Genomic DNA, 25385 nt, shown 5'->3' on the forward strand with positions numbered 1-25385 from the left:
GTCTGAAAAAAACAAACAAACAACCAGTGGATAAAGAGAACCTGGACACCCTAGTGAGAAAACAATTAAAAAAAAAAATGAAAACAACAACAACAACAAACTGAGAAAGAGAGACGATTTTCAGTCCGTAGAAGTTGGAATAAAGTAGAATGGTGCGGGGACCCCTGGGTGGCTGTCGGTTAAGCATCTGACTCTTGATTCCAGCTCAGGTCATGATCTTGCACTTGTGAGATCGAGCCCCACATTCGGCTCTGTGCTGAGCATGGCACCTGATTGAGATTCACTCTCTCCCTCTCTCTCTTTCTCTCTCTCTTGCTGCCCCTCCTTTGCTTGTGCGCCCTCTCTCTCAAAAAAAAAAAAAAAATATAGAGTGGTACTTTTCAGTGGCTAAAATAAGTTGAGCTGAATGGAAGAGACAGAGGGCTAAAGAGAGATCCTGTTCGGGATTCTGAGAGAAATGAGGATTGACCAAGAATAGAAGCAAAGTGGAACTGACATGAAAATAAAGATTTATCACGGGTTGTGCTATTGGAGACTGAAGTTCACTAGTGGAGGGCAATAGCCCGCACTGAGAGAAACAGGTATCTTTTTTACATTGGGTTTCTTTTTCTGTTTTCTGTACTTGTGCTTATCCGCTTTGATTTCCCAAATATTTCATGGTTTTAGCCCCTTCTCTTCCCTGCCACCTCCTTGCTGTAAGATACCATCTGAGTTTACTCGGATGGTTACGGCAGCTCCCAAGCTGCTCTCACTGCCTCCTCTCTGGCCGTCTTCCTCTCTTGCTGCAGCTTCACTACCGAAGTGTGTTTTAAATGATACAGATTTCGGGGCGCCTGGGTGGCGCGGTCGGTTAAGCGTCCGACTTCAGCCAGGTCACGATCTCGCGGTCCGTGAGTTCGAGCCCCGCGTCGGGCTCTGGGCTGATGGCTCAGAGCCTGGAGCCTGTTTCCGATTCTGTGTCTCCCTCTCTCTCTGCCCCTCCCCCGTTCATGCTCTGTCTCTCTCTGTCCCAAAAATAAATAAACGTTGAAAAAAAATTTTTTTAAATGATACAGATTTCGGGGTGCCCGGGTGGCTCAGGCGGTTAAGCGTCCGACTTCGGCTCAGGTCGTGACCTCGCGGTTCGTGGGTTCAGGCCCCATGTCAGGCTCTGTGCTGACAGCTCGGAACCTGGAGCCTGCTTCGGATTCTGTGTCTCCCTCTCTCTCTGCTCCTCCCCAACTCATGCTCACTCTCTCTCTCTCTCAAAAATAAATAAACATTAAAAAAAATTTAAATGATGCAAATTTGATCATGCCCCTTGACTGTATGAATAGAATCCCACTGGTGTTAGTGTAAAGATAAAAGTTGTTTCTGGCAATGATATACCTTTTTGTCCTAATCTTGTCCCACCCTCCCGCTTCCTTTATCCTTCAGCTCTTAGACTGAGCATTCTTTCTTCTGCCACAAAGACCTTTGTAAATAATGTTCCCGCACTCGGAATATGGCTCCCATATTCCCTCTCCCTGCCCCATCTCCCCGTCTCCCCTTGTCTTTTCCCCTGGGTTTTAGTCGCTCTGTAGTCAAGGACCATGGTTATTGTACTTGTTCTTTTATCCCTAGTGCCTAGGACATACATGGCCATGGTAATTATTGACTGAATGATACTGTTGATGAAATAGACATTTGGTCCCTTTTTGCTCGTTCGTTTGTTTTTACTGAAATCAGTGGAGAACTTTTTGGTGCACCTCAGCACACCAGGCTCTGAGGCTTTGCAACAACATACTGTGAAGGAAGAGTTCAGTGAGTCTATGGGAGAGTGTCTGTGGCGGGAAGGGAAACCATAGCCACAAAAAGAGCCATAAATGCTCCAGCAGAGTCAGTCTTGACAAGGAACCTTCAGCTTCCCTGCAGAAGGCCTCTCTTGAGCTGGTTTTATTCTTCTGTTGCAAAGAGTTTTCTTCTCCAGAGAAGCATTTCATCTGTGTTTAACACCCACTGGGTACTTCATTTCTCCTAATAGTAACGTAGAAAGGGACGAGTAAATAAACATGAATTCTCACACTTTATACAGACTTCCCAGATGTAAATCCCTTGGACTTTTAAAAATACCTGGCCTTGGGGCACCTGGGTGGCTTAGTTGGTTAACGTCCGAGTCTTGATGTCAGCTCAGGTCGTGATCTCACGGTTAGTGGGATCGAACCCCGTGTCAGGCTCTGCACTGGCAGCACAGAGCTTGTCTAGAATTCTCTCTCTCCTTCTCTCTCTGCCCCTCCCCTGCTCACTCATGTGTGCATGGGCTTCTCTCTCTCTGTCTCTCTCTCAAAATAAATAAATAAACATTCAAGAAAAAAACCTGGCCTTGACGACATTTATCCGCACTTATTTTTAATTTGCTGCTTTTGTCATTCTAGCTCTCATTGTCATCTTTTAATATTTTACCTGCACGCATCTTGGATTATAGCAAAATAACTAACCTCACAATTCATTAGATTTGTGATTTAGCTACATGAACCAAACAGCTAGTTTTATTGACTTTATCTGATTTCGGTTTTTAGTGGATAGATATTTCTTGTAGACAATTATATAAGTTCAAAAGCTTCAGATTTCTACTAATATTGAACTATGGACTAGTTTTTAAAACCAAACAGTCTAGAGATTTTTTCTCGTACTTTTTAATAAAACAACACATACTTTCACATTTAAAGGCTTTACTAATTCTGGGGGCACCTGGGTGGCTCAGTTGGTTAAGCCTCTGACTTCAGCTCAGGTCATGAGCTCGCGGTCTGTGAGTTCGAGCCCCGTGTCGGGCTCTGTGCTGACAGATTAGAGCCTGGAGCCTGCTTCAGATTCTGTGTTTCCCTCTTACTCTGTCCCTCCCCTGCACATGCTCTGTCTCTCTCTCTCTCTCTCAAAAATAAATCAACATTAAAAAAATAAAAAACAAATAAAGGCTTTGCTAATTCTGTATGTCCTATAAGATAAAATCTGAAGTCTCGAAAGTGAAGTTCAAAGTACTTCACAGTCCAGTCCCATGCTGCTCTCTTGATCCTCTCCCACTCCCCCCCCGCCCCCCGCCCCCCCGCCAACTATAGAGTCTGTGAATCATTCATTCCAGAAACATTTTGAAGTACATTATTTTGAGGTGTTTTTGAGGTATTTTGAGGTAACTACACATTTAGCTTCTATAACCGAGGTCAGATTAAAAGCGACAGACAGAAGTACTCTAGTTTATTTCTCTTTCACGTCACAGCCTGCATGCAAGGAGCAGAAGGACTGAAGAGCATTCAGTGTCCTTCTCAACTTGAGTGGCTCGTAAATGGTTCCAGCTCTCAACACTATGTCCACAGAGCAGCAAGACAGGGAACAGAAAAAGGGAAAGGCAAGCTCCATTCCCTCTAAGGACAGGACTAAGATGTTGGCGTGTGTCGTTTCTTCCTAGAATGTGGAACAGAATCTGGTCACATGGCCATACCAAGTTGCAAGGGAGGCTGGGGCATTTCTCCTAGCCCAGCAGCCACGTGTCCATTTCTGTTGCTCTTGATGAAGTCAAGAAGGGACGATGGGGGAACAACCGTGCATCTTTGTCACACCTGCTACGTGTCCATCACTGCACTCAGTGCCAGAGGTATAGAGATGGGTGAGGCCTGAATTCCGGGGAGAACCCAGGTTAGTTTGAGGGATTTAGGGTATATACCTGTTCTCGGAATAGATCGTGAACATTTAACCTGTTTACCTTTTCTCTACATTCTATATAAACAATGCATTTTGTATACTGCGTATAATCCTCTGTGCTTTTGTATCTGCTGCCCCATTGCCTGGCATGGTTTCTGCCCCTATTTTCCACTGGATGCAATTCTACCTATCCGTTCTGCTAAGGCTAGCCCGAGAGTTCCCACCTTTGAGAAGCCGTTAGCATTCCTTTCCGGGATAGGTAGGAGTTGTACCATTCGTGTTCCCATAACACTCAAATTCTGTGTTCTCTTCGCTCCGTTTTGTTGTAAGTCCCTTAAGACATGTAGGGACCGTATTTTATTCATTTCCTATTTTGAGCACCTAGCAAGCACAGTGCTGAGCAAATAGAAGGTGCTTGATAGATGTTTGCTGAATCAAATTAGAGCTTGGCATCCTTTCATGGATTCTTGAATGGCAAGGTGGGTGGAATCTCTAATGAACTGGGGATCTCCGTCATATTGCGGATAATGATATCAGAGTTAATAAAAAGTTAAGTGAATTCCAAATCAAATTCAGAATCATAGAAGAGATCATGTCTCCAACAGTTCCATCTTATTCTAACTTAGAGTTAATTTTAATTCTTTATTTTTATTCAGTTATTCTAGTAAATGTGTCTTGGCTGAGATTGATGAAGGGTCTTCAAGAAAAAGCCTACATTTGAATTATAGGTTCTCTTATCTCGCTAAAAATTATATCACATATGTGGGGTGCTGGGGTGGCTCAGTCAATTAAGTGTCCGACTTCAGCTCCGGTCATGATCTCACGGTTTGTGAGTTTAAGCCCCACGTCGGGCTCTGTTCTGACAGCTCAGAGCCTGGAGCCTGCTTCGGATTCTCTGTCTCCCTCGCTCTCTGCCTCTCCCCTGCTCACACTCTGTCTCTCTCTCTCAAAAATAAATAAACATTAAAATTAAAAAAAACTATATCACATATATTTCTCACTAAAGTTTCTCTAAAAAATCAAATTTATGTCTTATCTACGGGAAATCCATCTTGGATGGTCTAGAAGATGTTGAGTTTTTCTCCCCCCTCAGATCTCCCTTTAAAAGCCAATTTGCAATGTAATTTAGAAATTTTATTTTCTTCTAGGTTTCTGATGTCATCACAAAAGTAGCCTTATTGTCTGTCTATAATTTATTCATTATTTCCCTTTTGGACCTTCTGATACATGGAGGATTAATTAGTATATGATAAAGCCATAGAATTTTCGTAGACTATTTAAATTACATAAATTACTGGGTGTAGTAATACTATTGCTTATGTTACTTATAGGCAAAACACCTGCTTATTTGGGGCCTTAGTTACTTTATTAGTGAAGGAAGAACATTAAACTAAGGCAGGACTTTTTTTTTTTTCATCTCCAGTAGCCCCTTGGGCTGTTAATAATAATAAAGATTTGTTATTTTAAATCATAGGTTTTAAGGAAATAATGGTGAAATGTCGACAGTTCATAGGCTTGCACTTTCTAGGGCCTGAAGAGCGTAGCGGTGTGATCTTCATGGGTGGCGGGAAATAGTTAACCTCTCTTCCTGAGTGGCAGCAGCCTCTGGAGTGACTTGGGCATGGGGTCAAATGCAGATCATTAGCTGTGGCACACTAGGAGGCTGTATGAATCCTTGCTTGTTAGAATGGCTGATACCATACAAATTAATAGTTTTACCCCCAAATGCCTTAATAGTTCGTCTTCTCAGGTGTGGCGTGCACAAGGCCTTTTGGAAGAATGTTATGATCTGCTCAGTCTCAGCAAACTGTATCTTTAGAGAAGAATGTAAATTACAGCTTGCAAGGAGCATTCATTTGTAACATCTCCTGCTTTGAAGGCACCCTCACTTTGTGTCTCGTGTCTAAATCGTAGGCGATGGATCATCTAATTAATGATATTATCTAATTAATTATGTCTGACTCTGATCAGATTTACTTACCGGGGTTATGTTTATTTCATGTGCTGTAACGTAGGAAGTGAATATTTTGGCAGTGAGCGCCCGTGCGCGCGCGCGCGCACACACACACACACACACACACACACACACACACAGAAACCTGTGTGTAGCTGCAGTGATCAAGTGAGTCGGGTCCTGAGGCCACTCCAGCAATCTTTTCTGCAATTCATGTGAAACACGTACCGCAAGACAAAGCGTCTGACAGTTTGGAGGGTGGTTCTGTAGTCCTAGGAATCCAGAGTGAATTAAAGTCTAGACTCCGTCATTTTTCAGGGGAAAAGGGAGGAGGGAGAAGTCGCAGATCAGATATGCCCGAAGTGTTACAGAGAGAACACGGAGGCCAGGATGCTGCTGCTGGTTTGAGCGCTGGAAGGGAGGCAATAATGGCAGAGCAGCAGCGGGGGGAGCCGTGCGCTCAGAAGCAGTAACATAAACAGCATCAGGAGTAGGGCCTCCTCTTGTAAAAAGCAGGATACTGCAGGCTTGTGAAAGGCAAGATTCTCTGATGTCTGACAGTCTCCTGAGTGGAGAATGGCTACTGTAAAAATGTTGCCAAGAAACTCTACCGATCCGGACGGTCATAACTGTGTGGTAGGAATAGTTACCTCAGGAAAATAAATTTTACTTTTGGCCGATTTTCTGGTCAGTAGACAACTCCCTGAAGAAGATCTCAAATTACCCGAAAAAAAAAAAAAAAAAAAAAAAAAGAAAAAGAAAAGAAAAGAAAAGAAAAACAGGGACAACAAAGTTTTGGCATGCTTGCAAGGACCCGTGGTGTTTTTTAGAAACTACCTAGGAAGGCAGAAGCTAAGTGTTGATTTGCCCATGCCTCTTACCTGGGAGCACAAGGTGGGAAGAAATGGACAGTGGCTGTGATGAGACGAGGAGGCACAGTGCAGCTCGGTGAAGCCACACGCTGACTGCGTTCCGCACCGCTCTTCATGCAGTGCTGTGGGCTGGTGCATCGGCGGCGAGTACGGGTGTCCTATGTAAGTTTCTATTGCTGTAGAATTGCAGCTAGGGGCTGAAAATACGATTCGTGTCTGTCTCGTGCATGTTGCCTCTCTCGGGTGTTTTTAATCCCTGTGCTGAGTATCAGCCAGGGAATCAGTCATTGGTACTACGAGTTTTCAAGGCACCTGAGGTATGGGAGATGCTGCGATTGTTCCGAAGACGTTTTTATAGATCTGTGGTGCCGGGTTACTTTGATAAGATTGGAAATCACTTGCACGGGGATTGTTTGGGAAGTCCATTGTCTCAGAGAAATGTATCAGTTCAAACCAGTTGATATTCTCTTTTCCCTAAAGGAGTCCTTGTTTTCATGTGTGAATTATGGCATGGGAAAAAAACATGATCTCTTTTAGAGAGGAATACTAAGGAGTTTGTGAAATTAACGATAGCCACAGAGGCTCCTATTAAATCCTATTTTGCACAGCTTCAGAAAAAGCGTAGATGATAATCGCTTGGTGGATGACACAGCTGTTGCCACTAACGCCAGGATTTATCGCAGCTTTATCATCCTGTGACTATTTCACTGAAATAGCCCTTATTTCACGGACCTGCTGTGTTTTGCAAAATGGCTGTCTGAGTATTAAATTCTACAAGGCAGGCTTCTGCAAACACTGAAGTATCACTACTTAAAATGATTGGATGCTAATTGAAATATGCTGTGCAGTGCGCTAGCCGGCAGGCTCTGGGGAAGCGCCGGCTTTATTTTCCTGCTCTTTTTTGCATGCGGCTACTTCATTTTCAGGGACTGATGTGAAAGAGGGAGGACAAGAGGTTTCCGCAGGCTAGCCAAACTGCAGTGCTGAACGGCTTCACACTGGTCTGCGATTGCTGGCTGCAAAACAAATGGAAATTCCACAAAGGGAGCTAATCAATACTTAAGGGTGTCATGTAAAGAAACCCGTGACCTTGGAAAACTGGCCACCAGCACAGATAGTGCGTGACACTTCCAGGACAAACAAGGTCAAAATCTGATAGGATCTCAATAATAAAGTTGAGGACGGGGAGTTGGAGGCAGGGAAGGGATGACTGCTTTCCCATCGGATCCGAAAGAGAATATTCAATTTTGTTAAATAAGGCAAAGCGTGAGAAGCCCCTTTCACGTAAAGGTTTCTGTAATTGTTGTATATCCAGGGCCATTTGTCTTTTGAATGCAACAGTTGATACGCAAGGAGTGAATGTAGTAGTGAGGTAGGCAGCAAAGGTTTTTAAAGACGACATCTGCAGAAATAGATGGGTTTCTTTTTTTCTTTTACCCCCAACAGAAAAATCAATTCTTTTTTAATAGGAGTTGAGGGGCAAAGCGTTAGAAAGTTTTTTAAAGTGTAAAATTATCCACATAAAGAAAAGCTTAAAAGTAATTGGAAATTAAAAATCCGTATTTTTCCAGAATAATGAAGGCTGACAGCTCCAGACCTTTATGTATTCCTGTTTACTCTTATATAATGAATTAGAAGAAATCTGTGGTTATGTGGCCTATTGGATAGAGGAATTCTGAAATAAGGCCTCAAAAAAGTAATAATTTTTCTCCTACTTATCTTTGTCCTTTTCCTTACACTGGACATGTAAATAAATGGAAGAGACAGCACGATCTGTAATTTTTTGGAATGTTGATGGAAAGTTTAGAAGATTTGGCTCTTCTGCTCATTCTCAAACTTTTTTTTTTTTTACCTTGCATTTTGGTTAAGGATCCACAAAACTTATAGCACAACTATATTTTAAACAGATAAAAGAAATTCATACCTTTGTCACTAGAAATAAATTTTCCTTTATTTTAGAACATTTATCTCTGGGGAATTCTAACCCGTAACCCACCTGCTGTTTTAGTCTTGTTGCTTTGGCAGTTTAACGTATGGATTGCCATCTTCCTTAGAGAGAGCCACCCCAAAGCTATAGGTCTGTCAAATGTGAAACATATTTCGTTTCTGTAGAGGAAAAGAACTCTCTGTGAATGGGTCTTTCTGTGAGATCTCTAACTTGCCTGTAAGTCTCCAAATGACACATTGAGTCTCGGAGCTGCTCATTGAATGACTGGGAGACAAGAGGGCAAAGGACAGTCCAGAACTGTGTGTAGTACCAGTGACTGGGCCCTTGGTCACTGAATGCCCCTTATGTGGACTGTCCTGGTGGCTTTTCTCCAGCCAGTGTCCATTTCAGAGGACGATGGCTTATACCATCATGCCAGTACCGAAATCCAACTGAAGCTTGGGAATTTAAAGTGTGTATAAATTAAAAAATATATATATTAGCTATAACATACAAATCAATTGGGGTGTGTGTGTGTGTGTGTGTGTGTGTGTGTGTGAACCCTCTGCTAGTTCTTATATTTTTTTTTTTAGTATGACAGCTTTCTTAAGGATTCCTCCTACTCCAACATTGTCTCAGAAAGAATATGAAAGTTACGTGGGTTTTGAATAAAGTTATGTACATATGCCATAGTTCTTCATTTCGGGGGTTTTTATCTTCCACAGCTGTCCCCTTTATTAGGGCCCCTCCCCTAATTTGCATAACCCCACCTCCACATTCAAAAGCATTCTGCGAGTGACGCCCACCCTGCAGGCTGTGACCCCTTTCCTTTTCTTTGAGACTCAATGCAGAAGCCTTTCTCTTTGGCATTCTTCTTTGACTCCAAGACCTAGTCTTCATTATTTGGTTTACCCCTCATGATCATTCTGTTTGAACCCTACTTCCTATGTCAGAAGAAATTCCTATTTTTATCTAAACTGTCTTGCTATTTTCATCATATTGAATGACATGAAAACCTGTCAGCTGAAAAAATACTCTTAAGCTTAAAAGGCTATATAAGCATAGTAAGCCCTGTGTGCGCCCCTGTGAAACACTTCTAAACTACTGACATTTGCATGCACTGGAGAGCAGAGATGGATACGAACTCTTTTCAGTAAACGTTTTATTGAGGTACCGCCTCCCCGCAGAAAAGCGCAAAAATCCTAAGTGGCGACCTTGACGAGAGTTCACAGGGTGAACCAGCCTGTGTAACCAACACCCAAACCAAGAAACCAACCAACATCAGCACACTCATGGTCCCTTCCGCACACTGATCCCCCCCCCCGCCCCCCAGCCAGGGCACCCACTCATCTGGCTTCTAACATCCTGTTTCCAAATTTTATACAGCTGGGCTCACACAGTATATACTTCTCTGTTCAGTTTGCGTCGTTCATCATGATACTCACAAGAGTCATCCATCCATGTGGCTGCACGTTGTGGCTTATAACCTGTTCATTCTCATTGCTGTATGGCATTTCATCACGTGGCTGTACCGTATTTTAATTACCCATCTGACTGTTGATAGGCCTTTGGGTAGTTTCCAGTTTGGGGCTGCTATAAATACTGCCTCTGTGAACATTTGTGACATGCTATTTTATGGATGTTTGCATATGTACTTCTGCATATGTATACGCATATGCCAAGTCGTGGGGTATATATATGTGTATTCAGCTTAAGGTGATAGTGGTAAACAAAGTATTCCGAAAGTAGTTCCATCAATTTACGCTCCTACCAGGAGTGCCTCACCAAAACTTGGTGTTACCTCTTACATTTTAGCCTGCCCGGTGAATGTGTGCAAGAACTCCATTATGTTTGTACTTGGCATTTCTCTGATGACTAATGAAATCAGGCACCTTCTCATACACTTAGTGACCATTTGGATATTCTCCTTCGTGAGCTATTTGTTCAATTCCTTGCCTCTTTTTCTATTAGGATATTTGTCTTTTGAGGCTTTTTTCTTCAGACAAGAATAAAAAGTGGGGCACCTGGCTGGCTCAGTTGGTAGAGTGTGTGACTTTTGATCTTGGGGTTGGGGGTTCGAGCCCCGGGCTGGGGGTAGAGATTACTTTTAAAAAATCTTAGGGATGCCTGGGTGGCTCAGTCGGTTGAGCATCTGACTTCAGCTTAGGTCATGATCTCACGGTTCATGAGTTCAAGCCCCGCGTCGGGCTCTGTGCTGACAGCTCAGAGCCTGGAGCCTGCTTCGGATTCTGTGTCTCCCTCTCTCGCTGCTTCTCCCCTGCTCACGCTCTGTCTCTCTCTCTCTCTCTCTCAAAAATAAATAAACATTAAAAAAATGAAAAATCTTAAAAAAAAAAAAAGAACCAGGAAGAAGTTGATTGGCATGGTGATTAGCCAATATTATACTGTGGTGATTAGCATAATAAAATGATTAGCAACAGAGGGGTGTATATAGATATCATTGGAGCTTGCACTCAGGCTAACCTGGGTGTGATTCTTGATGTTCTCACTTATTTTCTGAGACCCCCCACTTTTCTGAGAAATCTGTATAATTGGGAAAATAGGAAAAGCTTACAGGGTTATTTTGAGAGTTAAAATGAAATAATGTTTGTCAGCCCCTAGTATATTGCCTGGCACACAGTTGTCTCTCCAAAGCTGGAGGCACTATGAAATGAGATCGTGAGACAAAGTGACGATAGTAGGACAGCGGTAGGGAATGGTAGTGAACGAGATGGTGGGTGGCTGGCCTCAACTGGCTGGTTACTGCCTGTGTTAGCTACTACAAGTCTTGAAAAGCCTTGACAAATGGGTTAGATGGTGGAGAACGACCTAGTCTGTTACCAGTCCCCTATCAGAGCACTCTGTCCTTGGTATATGATCACTTCTGAACTTTCAGAGCATGTAAACGGAGTGACATCACCCAGTGATGTCACTTGTGTATAAACAGTTGACCCTTGAACAACACAGGTTTGAACTGAGCAGGTCCTTAAATATGTTTTCCTTAGGACTTTCTCAATAGCATTTTTTTCTCTAGCTTACTTTATTGTAAGTATGCAGTATATATTACATATAACATACAAAACATACAAAATACATGTGAGCCGACTGTTTATGTTATCAGTAAGGCTTCCAGCCAGCAGAAGGCTATTAGTAATTAAGTTTTTGAGGGAGTCAAAAGTTATACATGGATTTTCAACTACATTGAATAAAACAAGCATGTTGTTCAGGAACGAACAGTCTAACGTAACTTCTGAGAAATTCAGGACTCTAGGTAAATTCTGATTGTTATTGTTACCTAATGCACAATCGTATAGTCTTTTACAGAGTTTACAAAATACTTTTATAGCCCATTATTTCATGTGATGTTAAAGTAACCTTTTTAAGGCAAGGCAAATGATGATATCCCCATTCTATAGATCAAGAAACTTCAGGTGAGGACTAACTATTGCCTCAGGCCTCAAAATCCAATAGGGGCCAACCTGAGCTTTAAAGTAATATGTATTCTTATCCATATATAGTGTTCTGTGCCTCCTGTTTGGGATGTATTTCTAAGTTTAAATAATGGGATTAAAATTCAGTTTAATTAACGCTAGAATTTTTTAGTGCATCTGAGTATAAAAATCAATTATCATTGAACTTGAGAAATGTCCAAGTTGTCATTGAAGAGATTTCTTGTAGTAGCATTGTGGGTAATGTACCCTTTTGACTTAGAGTTTTCTCTCACAATTTCTACTTTATCCAATTCTCAGAATTGTCTTAACTAGTTAACTAGTTAGGTCAAGGTACACATTTATTATTTTTGCATTGGAAAATAGGTTTTTCATGGAAAATGACTTTTTAAAGAGTTTTAGTGGCTTCCATTCTGTCCCTTCACAGATAAAAGAGTCAGATTCGTAAGCACAGTAACATATATATGTAAATATATATATGGGTGGATGGTTGCATGTGTATGTGTGTACACACATACCTTAAATCACTTGGAGCTTTTCCAGCTATGACTTCAGATGTTTTTGAAGAGTAATATTTGGTGTTTTAAACCTGCCTCTCTTTTAAAGTCAAATTTATATACATTTTTCCTATAAGTGTATATACATTTATATACATTTAAAGTCAAATTTATATACATTTTTCCTATAAGTGTATATACATTCATATACGTTTAAAGTCAAATTTATATACATTTTTCCTAGCCCATTTTTCTCAAGAGATTGCTGACTTTTCAGGTTTGGGACTGCGTGTGTTTGTAATAGCTCTTAATTTGGGCCATATTAAAATCCTTAATTTGACCCTTCAAATTTTTAAGATGCCGCTGATCCTAAAAAATATTTTTGAACTCTTGCTCGTCTCTATAGGATGTGACAATATCCTTCGGAAGGCATGCTTCCATCAGAGTAGAAGACCTCAGCTTCAGAAATGACAGCCGCACATGTTTAAAATACCTCACAATAAAATTACTGCTTGATGATGTACTTTTTTAGAGCTTTAAGTTTTGCTTTAATTATAAGCTTCAGTGCATGAGGACATCTTATTAATAGAAAACGAGATGGATGAACATGCCTACAAACATTAAGGAGCATGGGGGGGGAGGGATGAAATTCACTTAGCAGTCTGCATCCTTTGGTCGTGTGTAGAGAATGAGCTTCCTGATTAACTGTCACAGGTATGGGATCATCCAGTTGCTTTAAAGCCTCTCGGCACATTGCTGGTTGTCTCTCATTGCTTTCCCTTCCCGTTGGAACGGCGTTTGTTTTTTGTTTGTTTGTTTTTTGGAAGATCACATTCTTTCAGCTTAATTAATTGAGGTATAATTGACAAATAAAATGGTAAGGTATTTAAAGCGTACACCTGGTGATTTGATATATATTGTGCAAAGGTCCCTTTCATCTAGGTAACATATCCATCACCTCACACTATATGTGTGTGTGTGTATATATATGTGTGTGTGTGTGTGTGTGTGTGTGTGTGTGTGTGTATACATATATGTATGTATACATACATGTATGTGTATGTATACATACATGTATATGTATGTATACATACATATATATGTGTATATATATATATATACATATAGTGTGTGTGTGAGAGAGAGAGAGAGAAAGAGAGAAAATGTAAGTATCACTGTCCTAGCAAATTTCAATTATACAATATAGTGTTATCAGCTATAGTCGCCATGTTAGTTATTAGATCCTCAGACCTTGTTTCTTATTGCTGAAAGTTTGTAACCTATTACTAACCTCTTTCTGTTTTCCCCACTCCCCAGCTCCTTCCAGCCACTCTTCTACTTTCTATGACTTTGATTTTTTTAAAATTTCCACGTTTAAGTGATACCACATAGTATCTGTCTTTCTTTGTCCAGCTTATATCACTTAGCATAATGCTCTCAAGCTCCATCCGTGTCGTTGCAAATGGTAGGATTTCCTTCTTTTTCATGGATGAACGATACTCCATTGTGTGTGTGTATCTCACATCTTTATTCCATTGCGTATGTGTATGTATGTATGTATGTGTATATATATATTCACATATATACATTCATATGTATACATTCACACACACACACACATACACATCTCACGTCTTCTTTATCCGGTCCTCTCCTGATGGACAGTTGCATTCTTTCCATATCCTGGCTACTGTAAATAATGCCACAATGAACTGGGCAGTATGGAGAGGCAATTTAAAATGGGAATGACAGACTCTGGAGCAGAGGTCTAAAAGCCATACCTTGTAGACCCTTGGGCAAGGGTCCGTCACTCTGTCCCTCAATTTCCCTTTCTGTTAAATGAGGAATAACAAGAGAATCTTACTCCTAGGTTTACTGTGAATGTTATATGTGTTAAACTATGAAAATACTTGCCGCATAGTAAGTACTCAGTGAAGTGTGAACTGTTTTAATTATTGTAATTCCTGCCTCCCTCTGCTCTGAGCACCTCTCCTGTGGTAAGAAGGTTGCTGAAAAAGAGCTGTCACTTTCAGAAGGATAAACTCATTGTTCGAAAGAAAGGTTTTGTAAAGTTTATCTACTTACGGAGAGCTTCAGCTGTCGTCAGCCACCTGTTCATTCACGAAGGGATTACTCAGCACCTGCTTTTCGCCCACAGCTATCCAGAAAGTTCAAAGTACAGAGAGGAACTGAACCCCTAATCCCTGCCTTCAGGAGGGCCTGGCTTACTGGTGGAGACACATGAGTTTATGGAACATTAAAATATTGAGTTAACTGGAATATCCAACGATAGGAGACAACAAATGGTATACCACCCGGAAAGAATACCAAACAGGCATTAAAGGAAAAACAGAGTGTCATGGAAGGAGGTCTGTGTTCTGAAACTATGGTACCCAAAAATTAAGTTGCAGAGCAATGTATATGGAATGATCACATTTACTCTGTGGGTGTTTGTATCTATATTGGCATCCACATAAGAAGAGTCTAGAAGGCTCCTGGGCTCCTGGGCGGCTCAGCCGGTTAACTTCAACTCAGGTCATGATCTTGCAGTTTGTGGGTTCGAGCCCCACGCCGGGCTCCAGAGCCTGGAGCCTGCTTTGGATTCTGTGTCTCCTCCTCTCTCTGCACCCCATGCTCATGCTCTGTCTCTCTCTGTCTCTCAGTAATAAATAAATGTTAAAAAAAATTTTAGAAAGCTATAACAATGTGTGCCAAGTTCACAGAAGTGGGATTATAGAGGGACAGGTGGGATTTTTACTTATTATATCATTTGACATTTTCCAATGAGCATGCTTAATTTTTTTGATAAATATTTAAGAAGACAAATGCCTTTAAATTACTCTTTCCCTCTCCTTCTTCTAGAAAGGCTTATAAAATATAAATAAATACATATAATACATATTTCAGCTCATTAGAAAACACTCCACTTGAAGTGCATTGAGTGAAAACAACCCAGAAATTGAGGAATCTGTGAATTGAGAAGTTGTCCTATGTGCTCACAGAACTATTGTGAAATAAGAAAGGCCAGGTCTGGCTGGTTTCTTAGGCCTGTCCTTCCCGGGGGGTTACATGTAGATGTGCTCAGCTTGTGGGCCAAGGTCTAGTCCTTCATGCATGCTTAGGTTGCATGCTAAGAATTGGTCTCATGCAGGCTGGTCAAGTCTTATTTAAATTCATTTGCACCCTGCATATCTTTACTGTTAGCACATTTCCTAAGCAAACGAAGATCAAAAGGAATGAATAGATGCGATCTTAGCGGAGCAACGTCAATCATCTTAAGAGGTCTTTCCATGCCTAGTGGAGATCTATGCCTGCCTAGTCGGTCTTCCTCACTGAGGATACACACCAGTCAGAATGGTCAGATCATCAGATGCACTAGCCATGGTCCCACCCCACTGTCCCACCCTGAAACAGCTTACCCTTGACTTCTGTGATACCTCATGCACCTGTTTCCATATTTCTCTTCCTCTTCCTTCTCATATGCATGCTATGACTTTGTTTTCTTATTTATACTGGTGTCCCTTCAGGCAGTCAAACATCTGTAGTCAGTTCTTAGAGAGGCTGATCAACACCAATATACATTTGAAAAAGGCTTGAAAGCAGTCAGAGTGGCCAAAATGAACAAATCAGGAGACTATAGATGCTGGAGAGGATGTGGAGAAACGGGAACCCTCTTGCACTGTTGGTGGGAATGCAAATTGGTGCAGCCGCTCTGGAAAACAGTGTGGAGGTTCCTCAAAAAATTAAAAATAGACCTACACTATGACCCAGCAATAGCACTGCTAGGAATTTACCCAAGGGATACAGGAGTACTGATGCATAGGGGCACTTGTACCCCAATGGTGACAGCAGCACTCTCAACAATAGCCAAAATATGGAAAGAGCCTAAATGTCCATCAACTGATGAATGGATAAAGAAATTGTGGTTTATATACACAATGGAGTACTACGTGGCAATGAGAAAGAACGAAATATGGCCCTTTGTAGCAACGTGGATGGAACTGGAGAGTGTGATGCTAAGTGAAATAAGCCATACAGAGAAAGACAGATACCATATGGTTTCACTCTTATGTGGATCCTGAGAAACTTAACAGAAACCCATGGGGGAGGGGAAGGAAAAAAAAAAAGAGGTTAGAGTGGGAGAGAGCCAAAGCATAACAGACTCTTAAAAACTGAGAACAAACTGACAGTTGATGGGGGGTGGGAGGGAGGGGGGGGTGGGTGATGGGCATTGAAGAGGGCATCTTTTGGGATGAGCACTGGGTGTTGTATAGAAACCAATTTGACAATAAACTTCATATATTGGAAAAAAAAAAAAAAGAAAAAGGCTTAAAAGAAGGAAAACCTTAAAAAAAAAGTAGATTGAAGAAGAAATGGCTGAAATAATGGAAGGAAAACCATTCTTACTTTGTATCGTTTATTTACTTATTTTGAGAGAGAGATGGGGGAAGAGGGGGACGGACAGAGAGAGAAAGGAAGAGAAAGAATCCCAAGCGGGTTCTACACTGTCAGCCTGGAACCCGACCTGGGGCTCGATCCCCCGAACCATGAGATCATGACCTGAGCCCAAATCAAGAGTCAGACGCTTAACCAACTGAACCACCCAGGTGCCCCAGAAGGAAAACTATTCCACGTATATGCTATATGCTGATGGCTCCTAAATCTATATGCCCAGCTCAGATCCTCCAGCAAGTTTCACAGACGTGTAAACACTGAACAAAGTCCAGACATCTCTATTTGGGAACTCTGCAGGCTCTGCAAACACAGCCTGTGTAAACCTGACCCCGTCTCGTCCATCCTGCTCCTCCTCGTCTCTGTGCCTCCTTCCCCTCCCACCACTGCCTGCATCTACTCCCACCTCATCGGGCAGATTGGAAGGCACTGGCATCCTCTGCCTGGTCCATGTCAGAAATCAGTCATTTTCCCTTCCCTTCACTCTCCGACCCAGTCAGTCGTCACATCCAGTCACTTCTACCTCGAGAGCTTGTCTGTCCCAACTGTCTCGACCCTAGTGCGGACCCCAGTTCTGTCCCTCCCCAGATTACTGCAGCAACCCCTTCGACTGGTCTCCCTGTCTTACTTGTAATTCTTGAACCGTCCTTTCAGCACATGGGAGCAGCCATTGTGACTCTTGTCAAATGCAGTCATGTCATTTCCTTGCTCAGAACCCCCAGTGGATTCGTGTTCTCTGATCGGCATGCTGCTTTCCTGATCAAGCCCTGTTTGCCTCCTGGGCCTTAACCCGCAGCACCTTCCCACTCAAGTCCCAGTGGCACTGAATGTCATTCTTTTCCCCCAGTGCGCATTGCGCTCTGTTGCCTCTGCTCCTCGGTAGAGGCTGGGGTAGTGTCCGTGCTCTTTTCCTGCAACAGCACTTACTATACCTTATCACAGTTACTCCTGTAAATGTGCCTCTTTGAACACTCTGAGTTCCCTTTTCATGGTTATATCCTGATTATCCAGCAACAATGTGTGCCTGTGGCACATGGTGATGACATATTTGTTGAATGAATAAGTAAACAGTGCTGGAGAAATATGATTAAATTGTTATTTTTTGTTCCTACTGGTCATTATAATATGCAACTTTTATTTTATATTTATATAAATTCATTATATACATGGGTATATTTTGGCATGCACACACACACACACACACACACACACACACACACAGCTTTGTGATGATACAAAGTTAAATTCCTTGGTCTTTTCAGTATTTACAAAGTAGAATGTAAACTTTGTTGCTAGACTTTGAAACTATTTACTCTTTAGGCTTCTTTTCCCTGCTTAGATTATTGATATTCTGTTCATTTAGGATCTGAAACAGGAAACAGGCATTTACCCACTGGCAAGGACCTGCTCTGAATGCAAAAGAGATCTTAGCTTGATTTAAATGATGAAATTAACCAAAACCCATGAACTAAGTCCTTTTAAAAACAATGGTTACAAAATAGGTAAATGTGATTTGTTTGTTTAAAAAAAAACATATTTTAAAGTATCCTTAAGCACGGCCATTTCAAAATAAAAACATCACCGGATTATTTTTTTGAAGCCTTGAATTAAAGGCTTTAACAGCCGTGTGTATTAAAAGCTACCCCATCTTTTCCATATTAAACTAGCAGCTCCTGTTTTAGATGTCTCATTCGCTGCACACCCCCATCCGAGCTTGGGCAGGTAGCAATGCTCCGACCAGCCTTTTGTGTTGTTGGCTCAAGTCCTTCTATTGCCAGATGACCTTTTTGCTGAATAGATCTGCTTCCCATTGAGCCAGACTCCTCCGCTGGTATTACATTGAGATAACAGCCAATTCTCTTCCGTTTGAATCATCAGAAGTAGCTTCATTTATTGTTTACCTGGGGTTCCCTCCCTCCCCCCTCCCCGACCCCCGCACTTTTGTGATGAGCATAGTGCCTTTCTCCTCCCCATCGCCAAAGGAATACATAGTTTATATAACCCTCTCTGATTTCCAAACAGCAGCACAGAAGGAAGGGGGTAAGGGGCAAAGTGGCTTCTCTCAGGACTGTGACAAAGGTCCTGAGTGTGTTAGAATCTCTGCACGTTGTGTCTCTCGCCCTTTTGGAGGGTCTGAGGGGAGGGCAGTGGTATCATGGGGTCTGTGAAGCTTCCCCACCTGAGTCAGTGACTTTCTTGGGTCATTTGATTATTGGGAAAATCAGGTTGCTCTTTTGCAGGGGGGGTGGGGGATTACACGAAGCAAAGTGGTACTTCCTCAAAGGGGCGGACTACAACCCTTTTGCTACACGGATTAGTTGGACACATTCTCCTCAGAAAGAAACAGAGACTTCATAATTTCCGGGGATTCTAGTTGAAAGGAGCAGAACAGGGTGGAGGGGAAAGGGGGAGGGTTAAACACTACACTTGAACGATCTAAAAATCTCTTTTCTCCTCTCTCCCCAAGGTACGTAGCTCTTTATTAATCACCACTTTGCAAAGCTTTATAAAGAGTGGATAAGACAAGGTAATTTGGGGGTACACAGTAGAAAATCACCTCTTTCTAGGGCACCTGGGTGGCTCAGTCAGTTAAGCATCTGACTTTGGCTCAGGTCATGATTCCACAGTTCGTGGGTTTATGAGTTCAAGCTTTGTATCAGGCTCTCTGCTGTCAGGACAGAGCCCGCTTTGGATCCTCTGTCCCTCTCTCTCTGCCCCTTCCCTGCTCATTCTCTATCTCTCTCTAAAAATAAATAAATAAAAACTTAAAAAAAAAAGAAATCCCCTCTTTCTAATTTAAAACAGAATTCATTGGTTGTTTATGGCAGCGTTTCTCAGTGTGTTCTTTGGGGCACTAACATGAGAATTTTTAGGAGTGTTTGTAAAAAAAAAAAAATGCACATCCTGGGGCACCTGGGTGGCTCAGTCGGTTAAGCGTCTGACTTCGGCTCAGGTCACGATCTTGTGATTCGTGAGTTTGAGCCCCACGTCGGGCTCTGTGCTTACAGCTCAGAGCCTGGAACCTGCTTTATATTCTGTGTCTCCCTGTCTCTCTGCTCCTTCCCATTTATGCTCCGTCTCTCTCTGTCTCTCAAAAATGAATAAATACTAAAAAAAAGTTTTTTTAAATGCACATCCCTAGGAATGATCCCAGACCCATAAAATCTGCATCTCAGGGATGGATCTTCATCATTTAATTTTTAATAACCTCTCAGTGTGATTTTTGTGCATCCTCTGACTTGCGGAGATCTCAGAGAATCCAAGGAAATTTGAAAGTTGGGGTGTCAGGAACACAGAGAATCTGGACTTGTGGCTACACTCTTCAGCGCCCTTCCTCTAAGGTGAGTCGGCTCACCTCAAGTCAACTTGTGTCGGGTTACTCAAGGTTCAAATTCCTCAGAGAGGATCTGAGTGGCCAGCTTGATCTTCTCAGGCCAGGAGAGGGGCAAGGGCTACTTGACTGAAAATGCAGAAGAATTTCCCAAAGTAAAAGGCAAGTGTTGTTTCTAGGGGGAAAAAAAGAAAAGAAGAAAAGAGAAAAGAAAAGAAAGGAAAGAAAAAGAAAAGAAAGAAAAGAGAAAAAAAGAAAAGAAGAGAAAAAAAGAGAAAAGAAAAGAGAAAAGAAAATAAAAGAAAAGAAAAGAAAAAAGGAAAGGAAGTAGGTCCCGGTCAGCATAAACCACAGATGATCTTTGCACACACATGGAACACAACGATAGGAATTTTTAAATGAACCAGGCTCTCTCATGGTTAAAGCTTAGGAAGTGAGCATTAACAGCCTTAAGTTCAGCTGTGCTGATGTTCCTTGGTTACATAAATGGGGATTATGGAAGATGGAGTCTGTAGGAGAAATCCAGAATTGCCTCTCCAGCCGAATCAGTGCCTGGTAAAAAACCTGTCAAGAGTCAAGACCTAATATTTGAATTGATTTAAGTGACCAATAATGACTGTAAGCATTTTATTCAGATATTCCGTAACTATTGGCAGCCTGTTGAATTACAAGATTGAATTACAACTGAAGTTCATAGAATCAGCTAAGGAACAGTGTGAAGAGTCTACCAATAAAGGAGCTAAAATAAAATACTATATATATATATATATATATATATATATATTATTCCTTGCAAGGTACAACTTTTGTTGCTAGAAATACCATTTATTTCTCCTTGAGCAACACTGACCTGGGGACCATGGGTCTGAACTGACCATGGGTCTGAACTGACCATGGGTCTGATGAATGTCTAGCATGAATGATAAAACATGGATTTCATGTTTCTAGAAAGTTCTTTTTTTTTTTTTTTCAGACCCCAGACTCTCCCTTCCCCGGGAACCAGGAATCTGGGATCCCAGCCCCCTCTTCCCTCACACCCATGTTCCCAACCTCTCCTTCCCCCCAGCCCTGGCCTTTCCTCATATTTCTAGAAAGTTCTACCCCTTGGGAGTCTTAACTAACCTCTAACTGTTAAATCAGAAGTAGGGTATCCTGTGTGCAATATGCTGTGTGATAGGCCACACTGGCAAAATCTGTTGGCAGCTTTCCTTGTAGCAAGGTTAATTTGGCTGAAATAAATTGACTTGTCTGCTGATTTTAGTGAACTGAATTTCAGTTCCAGAAAAATAGAGGAAAGGAGGCACCTGAAGTCGAAAGGGATAAGAAAGAGATTTTACAAAGTTGCTTCAAAGTATCAGCGCCTCAGCACTTTTTTTTTTTTCTGAACAAATCCTGAAAATGCCTTTAAAAGGGATTTAACTACAGGCAAGAGGTTTCCTGAACCAACTACTGAATGTCCACCCCTCAGATTTGAATAAGGTGGCTATACAGACAGACCCTTGAACTTGTAATCTTGTGTTTAAGGGTTTCAGCAAGGTGGGCCTGTTCATTTTTTTCTTGTTGGGAGGGAAGAGAGACCAAAGCGTCTGCCTGTCCTGTCTCCTCTTCCTTCGGTGTCACAAACATTTTAAAACAGAAATCTTTGGGGTGCCTGGGTGGCTCAGTTGGTTGGGTGTCCCACTTTGGCTCAGGTCATGATCTCACAGTTCGGGGGTTCGAGCCCCACATTGGGCTCTGTGCTGACAGCTCAGAGCCTGGAGCCTGCTTCAGATTCTCTGTCTCCTTCTCTCTCTCTGCCCCTCCCCCATTTGTGCACATGCTGTCTCTCTCTTTCCCTCTCTCTCTCTCAAAAATAGATTTTAAAAAGAGTAATAATAAAAGAGAAATCCGTGTAATTTTTTTTCATACAATGCAGACCTCTAGTTAAATTCTTCTGGTTTTAAAAACGTATTCTTGGGGTGCCTGGGTGGCTTAGTCTGTTAAGCGACCAACTTCAGCTCCGGTCATGATCTCACAGCTCGTGAGTTCAAGCCCCATGTCGGGCTCTGTGCTCTGAGCTATGAAGCTCAGAGCCTGGAGCCTGCTTCTGATTCTGTGTCTCCCTCTTTCTCTGCCCCTCCCCCGCTCGCACTCTGTCTATTAAAAATAAAAACATTAAAAAATTTTTTTTAATGTATTCTTTTTAAGAACCCTTGCTCAGTCCCTCTTGAAACAACCAATTTCATAGATTTTCACTTATGAGCCATGATTATAGCGTGCTCATTAGTGTTTAAAATAATAGAACTCTTATTTCTACAGACCAAGGAGCACTTAAAATTTTGAAATGAATCTTTAAAGGCAAAAGCCATCACTGCTAGAAGGTACTTTTCTGATCTTTCATTTTTTCCCTATACGATTCCTTATTGCACTGCTTCTCTCATTGAACTTGACTTTTGAACTCTGATTGACAGTACAGTCAGATTAAAGAACACTCTTAAAAGGCACTGATTGGCTTCTTTCACCCTACAGACCCATGAAAAATGAGGTGACAATCTGACTTTTTTTTTTTTCTGAGTTGATTGGATGCCCGTGTTTACCTTTTCAAACCCTTGATGAGACATGTACTTCTCCATGGCATTTTTTTTTTTTTTTTTTTTATAGGTGTTCAGGCAGTGAGGATTTCTCTCTGACAACCCTGTTCCATTACTCTCTGGAGCAAACAGCAGTCACCTGGCATTTGACAGTTTCATCTATGGTTCAATTTCAGGCTATAGTTAACTGCTAGACTTCCAGGTCCAGTGGGTCGGGTATGAGTACTGATATCATTATTGATGTCAGACAGCTACCACTGAGTACTAGCTCTCAGGATTCATTTCCCCAACATTATCCTGTTAATGCTGGTACCTCTTCATAAGGGGGAAAGGGTAGCCTCCTAATAAGGAAGTAGATGCAAGAGACTGCAGACGTAAGTATTTTTGAAGATTGGCTTCTAGGATCTGATGGAAGGGTACGCACAGAGAATCACTCTCCTTTTAAATGAATCGGTACGTGAAGAAAATAAAGGCTATTCCTATTGTCCCATGCAAGACTGGTTTTTAAAATCTATTTTAAATTTTTTTAATGTTTATTTATTTTTGACAGAGAGAGAGAGAGAGAGAGGGACAGAGCATGAGCGGGGGAGGAGCAGAGAGAGGGAGACACAGAATCCGAAGCAGGTTCCAGGCTCCGAGCTGTCAGCACAGACCGCCAGATCATGACCTGAGCTGAAGTGGGACGCTCAACCGACTGAGCCACCCAGGCGCCCCTAAAATTTATTTTAAATAGTGGCTCTGCCTTTTGGAAAGTGCATACTAGCATAAGAAATGTTTTTACCAATGGCTTCTAAATTACCACGTAGTCTAAGCTCAGGATTTTAAATTTTTTTTTTTTCAACGTTTATTTATTTTTGGGACAGAGAGAGACAGAGCATGAACGGGGGAGGGGCAGAGAGAGAGGGAGACACAGAATCGGAAACAGGCTCCAGGCTCTGAGCCATCAGCCCAGAGCCCGACGCGGGGCTCGAACTCACGGACCGCGAGATCGTGACCTGGCTGAAGTCGGACGCTTAACCGACTGCGCCACCCAGGCGCCCCTAAGCTCAGGATTTTAAATTTCAGAGTAAATCTTCACCGTCAGTTTTTATTAGTAATGTGAACCTATTTCTCTAGTTTCCAGCTATGTGACTTGATTGCAACCAGAATGCTGAAACTTTGTTTAGATGAGATAAGGAACTTATGATTCAACCGTTCTCATTCTTTGCCAGTCTGTCGTAAGTTTCGATGAGTTGGAGTATTAAAATATGTTTTCTAGCAACTTTAAATAATAACTAATCAATCAGCTCAGAACATCAATGTACCACGCAATGTTTTCAGCCTCACATAACATAAAAGATTAGAACTTGCAAATTTTGGGCAAAAAAGCAATGATCTCCGTTTCATAATAAACTCAGAAACAAAGAGTGAAATTGATATAAGCAATACTATAAAGAAGTGAATAATGATGCCAACCTTATTAGAAATGCCAATCATGTCCTTGTCAGCCTGTAGCCATGTGAAATTGCCAAACGCATCGTTACTGCCAAAAGGCAGTATATATGAACTACATAGACTGCCCTGACCCACAGCCCCACGGGCGGCCAAAGTATGTGCGATTAGGGTAAGCACTTTGACTCAGGAACGTGAGTAAGGGAGTCACAGACTCACTTGCCTTCAGAAGCAGGCGCTGAAAATTTGTCATGGATGAGAGGGAGAGTCATGGGGAGTCACAGCAAGTCCAAATTTGGAGTAAAAATATGCGAGGAAGCAGAAGCTATGTGGTGAAGAGTATGCATCAGAAAAGGAGAGAGTCATCAAAGTGGCTCAGGGTGCAGAAAATAGAGCTTTGGGGAAGCATGACCTATGAAAACAGCACTCAGGATGGCAGGTTGTGTTAACAGCAGAACACATCCTGGGGCGCCTGGGTGGCTCAGTCGTTTACGTGGCCAACTTTGGCTCAGGTCGTGATCTCACAGTGAGTTCAAGCTCCGTGTCGGGCTCCATGCTGACAGCTCAGGGCCTGGATCCTGCTTCAGATTCTGTGTCTCCCTCTCTCTCTGCTCCACCCCTACTCACGCTGTGTGTCTCTCTCTCTCTCCCAAAAATAAATAAACATTAAGAAAAGTTTTTTAAAAATAAAAAATAAATAAATAAAATAAAAATGGTTCCCGGCCTTTCTGAAGTTGACTCTTCAGTTTTTCTGAGTTCCTGCAAATGTGTATCCTTTAAACAAGGCCCTGCCACATGTGGGAACTTTAGTGATCTCCGTTCATTTGAACCAAGTGGTCCTAACTCCAATAGAACAAGGAGAAAACATGATCACCTGAGGAGACCAGAGTGAATACCAGATGTTAGCCTAAGCTTAAATGATATGCATGACAAGTCAGTATAAAGTGGAGATTAAATGTATCTGCATAGGTTCATAAAACAAGAATGATAAAACATGATTTCTCATGCACTGTAGAGGCAAACATATATAATTTTTAGCTTAATCATGCTTAAGTTTATTCATTCCATATGTATTTAGTGCCTGGCACGTTTTAGATATTCTGTTATTCTTTTTTTTTTTTTTAATTTTTTTAATGTTTATTAATTTGAGAGAGAGAGAGAGAGAGAGAGAGCGAGCAGGGGAAGGGCAGTGAGAGAGGGAGACACAGAATCCGAAGCAGGCTTCAGGCCCTGAGCTGTCAGCACAGG

General features: G+C 41.9%; 1 protein-coding gene across 5 annotated transcripts in view; it reads left to right on the top strand.

The window, feature by feature from the left end:
• Positions 1 to 25385, top strand: part of CACNB2 (calcium voltage-gated channel auxiliary subunit beta 2) — a 390684-nt gene that overhangs the window by 120208 nt on the left and 245091 nt on the right. Inside the window, exon 1 of one of the 5 annotated variants that reach the window (XM_045462684.1) lies at positions 2389 to 6642. The exons of the other annotated variants lie outside the window; for them this stretch is intronic. Coding sequence (XP_045318640.1) covers positions 6595 to 6642 — 48 coding nt within the window. The 5' untranslated portion in view covers positions 2389 to 6594. Of the gene's footprint in view, positions 1 to 2388; positions 6643 to 25385 lie in introns of those variants that run through there. 5 annotated transcript variants of the gene reach the window in all.

This window comes from Leopardus geoffroyi, chromosome B4 (assembly GCF_018350155.1).
Source record: "Leopardus geoffroyi isolate Oge1 chromosome B4, O.geoffroyi_Oge1_pat1.0, whole genome shotgun sequence".
Lineage (NCBI taxonomy): Eukaryota > Metazoa > Chordata > Mammalia > Carnivora > Felidae > Leopardus > Leopardus geoffroyi.